The sequence below is a fragment of the Rhea americana genome, unplaced genomic scaffold (genome assembly GCF_003343005.1).
Source record: "Rhea americana isolate MKP2758 unplaced genomic scaffold, rheAme1 scaffold_94, whole genome shotgun sequence".
In the NCBI taxonomy this organism is placed as follows: domain Eukaryota; kingdom Metazoa; phylum Chordata; class Aves; order Rheiformes; family Rheidae; genus Rhea; species Rhea americana.
In genome coordinates this window covers 1,742,987-1,747,742 of record NW_028187133.1, presented here as the reverse complement: position 1 = coordinate 1,747,742, position 4,756 = coordinate 1,742,987, and the positions used below count along the sequence as shown (strand labels likewise).

The 4,756-nt window shown below is 40.8% G+C and overlaps 1 protein-coding gene across 1 annotated transcript in view; it reads left to right on the top strand.

Annotated features, from left to right (window-relative positions):
• The first annotated feature begins 4,580 nt into the window (after nucleotides 1-4,580).
• Nucleotides 4,581-4,756, top strand: part of PRIM2 (DNA primase subunit 2) — a 112,534-nt gene continuing 112,358 nt past the window's right edge. The window contains exon 1 of the mRNA XM_085324895.1: nucleotides 4,581-4,653. Coding sequence (XP_085181021.1) covers nucleotides 4,581-4,653 — 73 coding nt within the window. The remainder of the gene's footprint in view (nucleotides 4,654-4,756) is intronic.

Below are 4,756 nucleotides of genomic sequence, written 5' to 3'. Positions count from 1 at the left end.
ATTTGAATCTCTCTCTCTCTCTCTCTCTCTTTTTATATATGTATATATATTTATAGGCTCTAGTTCTTCCAATTTGTGAGTACTTGTCTTTGAGGCTTCAACACCACTATCTAACATTGATCAAATGTTCAGAAGTTATCAGAAAAAGATGAACAAGAGAGAGAAACCGGGGCAAACCCCTTCCCCCAAACCAAAGACTGCAAGCAAAGTTATTTACAGCACATGGAGTATCTTGTTACAACGCACAGGAGTGGCATCCTTTTGGAGAAGCTGAGCATAGGGACAGGAAGCTGAGCATAGGACAGGGCAGATCCTTCCTGATACATAGCCTGAAAAATGATACTAAGGGATTAAAAATATAACGTAACAAGGAATTAGTTAGGATGTTCATTATGGCAGCCTAAATATATTGAAGAGGATGCATGCAGTGAGAGGCAGAGGTAATCAGGCAGATGATGGATCTATCTGTCAGGATAAATTAAAGAAGATTTGGAAGAAGYATCTGGATTCCCTCCACCAGTTCTAGAGTTTTGCACAGAGAACTTTGTGAGTAAATCTAGGATTTGAAAGCCCTACACAAATGGAGCCAGTGATTTAGAAAGCTGCAAGTAAAGTAACCATCCTTACTCCCCGCTGAAATAAATCAGCGCTGCAAGATCAGGAAAGCACTCCGACGAAAATAGCCGCCTCAACCGCTCTGCAGTGCATGATTCATCCTTTATTCACTTTAGAGCCTGAAGCAATTTAAAGGCCAGCTCAAAACATTTACCATGCTATTTAAGGTAAATACAGAGATACTAGTTCATCACAGTTAGAAAAAAATCTCTGTATAAACTGGATGGAAAATATTTAATGAAGTAATACAAAGCACAGAGCAGAGAAAGTGTTACTGCAAACAGACATACAAAAAGAAGGTGAGCTGGCAATAACAAAAACACTGCAAAAAATCTGTAAACAAGTCAAGACTTCTGGGAAAGCCAAATTAATAAACAGGTTAAGTGATGGAAAAATGTAAAGACTGAATAAACAAAAGTTTGAAAGGATATTAAAAATAAATTACTTTCACTTTTAAAAAGTGAAAGCGTCAAGAAATAAAGTTACRAAAACAGTATATGTAAAGCCTAAATTATATGAAAATTCAGTCAAGCTGATAATACAAGAAGTAAATAAGACTGTGGCTAAATTAACAATAAAAGCTGGTAAGAAGCCAGAATCAGGGAAGGGACATTTTGCCRAAGTGCTAATCCCTGCCATTCAGAGAGATCAAAATGTTCTAGATACGTGAGATGAACAGGGCAGCTTCAAACACTGAGTAGATATTGGTGTTACCATCTCTACCTTGTTATTAGCCGTTGTAGGTATGTAAGCAGAAAAGAGCTGGGGTTAGCAAACACCAGGATTAGCACAGAGCAATTTGCTAGTTAGTATAACAAAAGTGGGAGTACAATATGTGTAATGATACACAGTTGACAGCAAATAAGGAATTTGTTTTTTGTTAATTAGGTAGCAGAATAGTAGGAGTTTGGCTGTGTTGGATTGGACAGTGTTTGAACGGGGTTGATGAGCACGGTTTGACAGCTGGCCATATGGATATTGTCACATAACATTTGGGATGTGGGCTGTTGGAACATCAACGATTTTTGTTTAAAAATACTTCTAAAATCAGACCCYACTGGTAATGTCAATGTGGAAGTCATTATAAATCATTGTAAGTGAAATGATGCTTAACAAATGGAACAAAGTAATGAAAATGCTGTTGTGAGAAATATTACCATCTACAAGTTTCAATACATAGGTCACTAGGAAAGTTTGAGTTATAAAATTGTTTGAATTATGTATTGGGGGGTTTCCTTAAAGATGGTTCCTTTTCATTTCCTTATCTTTTCTCTTTTMCTAATGAAAGGAGTTGTGTGTGAAAGGTTGACCAACCTCTACTAAGGTTTTGCATTGTAAAATTTGAGTCTGGTAATACAGATATTGATTTTGCACTTTAATTTCTGCTKAAGTAATCATACGACGTTTGCCAATAAAATTAGTGTCAATGGGTAACTGAAAGGAATGAAAAAAATATGATTGGGCTTTACCTAATTTCAGTTAACTTGACGATCAGTATTCAGCATTTGAGGAAAAAAATAGTATTGAAACAAGAAGAAAGGAAAATGTCAGGCAGAGACATAACTGCTGACCTGYTAAAGATCAGCAGGACACGGTTCAAAAGAAAAAATGGTGATGGTCAGCAAACTGCATATTCTATTTTCTAGAAATGTGGTACCACTTACGTGCCAGTAATGCAAAATATTACTTATACAGAGTGCTCCTCAGCCTTGTCAAACTTCTCCCCCTTCTGTCCAGTCTGGGTACAGGCTCAACACGCAAATGTGCAGGCTCTCACCCAAYCCTCTGACCCTCCCTGGGCTGTGCACCACCACTGTAAACAGCACATGGGTCAGTCAAAAGCAAAAGCTCAGCTTCTATGCAACTGCTAGATGAATTTTGACAGATTCACTTCTACCCTAGAGCAAATTATATAGTATCCAGCTGAAGAGAGGAGGAAACTGCAAATATGAGCACTGCTTTTTGAAGAAAGTTGCTCTAGTTAAAGACATTGTTAGCATATTTTTTCCCCCTGAAAAACTACAAGGCATAGACCTGGAGAATGACACCTGACAGCSTACACTGCTAAATTGTTAAAATGGTCCCTGACACAGTTTTGGCCCAGGCCCAACTGCACTTCACAGTTTGAGAATCAGCATGAGCAAAGGCTTACTCTCAGCAGGCAATCTGGATGTGGCTACCTTGTTTTGAAGAGTAATATGGAGTAGGCTAGCCCATCAACATCATTTTTTATTTGCTAGCATAGAGGTAGCCTATAGTTTTAGCTCTGTGCTCAGTATTACTGTTTATTAAAGCTGTAATCAGGATACTCTACAATGTCTTAGCTGTTCTCTATGAACAGTAGAATAATACGTTCCCTGGTCCAAGCTAGCTTTGCTGTTCTCTGGCTAGCCTAAGTGAATGGTTCTTCTCACTTCCTGAGTATAAACGGCATGTCAGTTCCAATTTTCCATCTCTTCCATCTCTTTACACTGAGTTTAAAGCCAGATGATTAATGAACTTTTCTGGTTGGGGGAAAAATTGGCAAATAAGTGCCATTTTGAGGCAAGGATACAAAATAGAATACAACATCAGCAAAACGATCAATAAAAAAATAGCAAATCCTGTGGCACCTTGGAAAAATGGCAGAATTATGCAACTGTAGAACTGTGCAGTGTTTATGCGATCATAAGACTAGAGAGAAGTTCCTCAGTATATGAATACTACGCTAAATATTTCACTTTCAAATCAGTGTCACAAAACTTTGTGATATCATGATGCTCTTTTTTGCATACTGGAGTTGCATRAGACTCAAATAATATTGCAGTCACTAATGTGAAGAAGGGTCAATGGTAAATGACCAACAAAAAACAGCAGCTGTGCCAGTCTTGAAGAAAGAGGATTCTGGTGAACAATAAAAAAATCAGTTACAACTTAGTATCAGTCCTTTAGAAAAGCATGATGAAAATAGTTAACAATTCAGGCCAGAAGAAAATAGTGGATAAAGAAGAATGTGGCTTCAGACATTCAAGCTCCTAAAACTAATGGGGGAAGAGCAAAAATGGAATGAAGAGACACTTGCAATTTCAATGACTTTGTTAGAGTAACTGAGGCATTAGAGAAAATAGGGAAACTATATATTCTAGAGAAATTAAATTCAATTGTCAGACTGGCAAACAAGCACTACAGTTGTGCTTTAAATTGTTGAAAAATTAATCAAGYGCGTCAAGACAAATTTTGTTGTAAAACAAGACGGCTGAGAAYCACAGCCACCTTCTGCCACGTTCCCAGCCCTCGGGGACCTTAGGAGCGTTGCACGAGTCAGAGGGCACCCAGGCCTGACTCCTTAGCTTTCGCAGATATCCCAGAGACCTCACACGCACTGAATTTACGCTTCATCATTTTGTGGCCTGTCCCTGATGCCAGCTGTTGCCTGGTACTACTGATGAACTCTACCCAGCACACTTGTTCTTCCTACTTGAATTAACGCAACTAATCACGAGTCCGGTTTGACCCTTAGGCATCGCTCTGTCATACTGGCATTCGGTACTGCAAATACTGAGTCTGTCTCCAGGCAGAAAATGGGAACTGCTATTGCAGGTATTCAAAAATCATCCATTAGACTCTCTTCTGAGGTTGAAGAAAAAAAACAGGAGGATATTTACTGCTTTTGCTGGTAAATATTTTTAAAGATCTTCAGTCCTGAAGCTACAAGTTGGTGCAGGTGGCACACCAGCACCTCCTGCTCCCCTGCTTCTTCAGCTTGAACTGCTGCTTGTTTTGTGAAGATAAGGTAGTTTACACCAGTTAAATCCCCTGTCAGCACTAGTGTTACRGAAACCCTCCGTCCCTACCCAGAGCCTGGCTCCTGTGGTGGCTGTAACCCSGCCCCGCCTTCCCGCCACAGGCGCCCGCGCCGCCACCATAGAGCTCCCTCCGGAGCTAGAGAGGCCGCCCACACCCTGCCGCACGCAGCGGAAGCCGCCATGTTAGCTGTGGGCAAAATGCTTGCCGTTTGTTTGGACTTTATCCGCTTCGCCCACTCCAACCAATCACCGCGTGGGTTGGAGCTCAAGGGGGCGTGGCCCGGGGATTAGCGTAGCGCCCGCCGGTAGGGTGAAGGCGGGGACTCCCGGGGCGGGGCTTATCGGGGCGGGGCTCA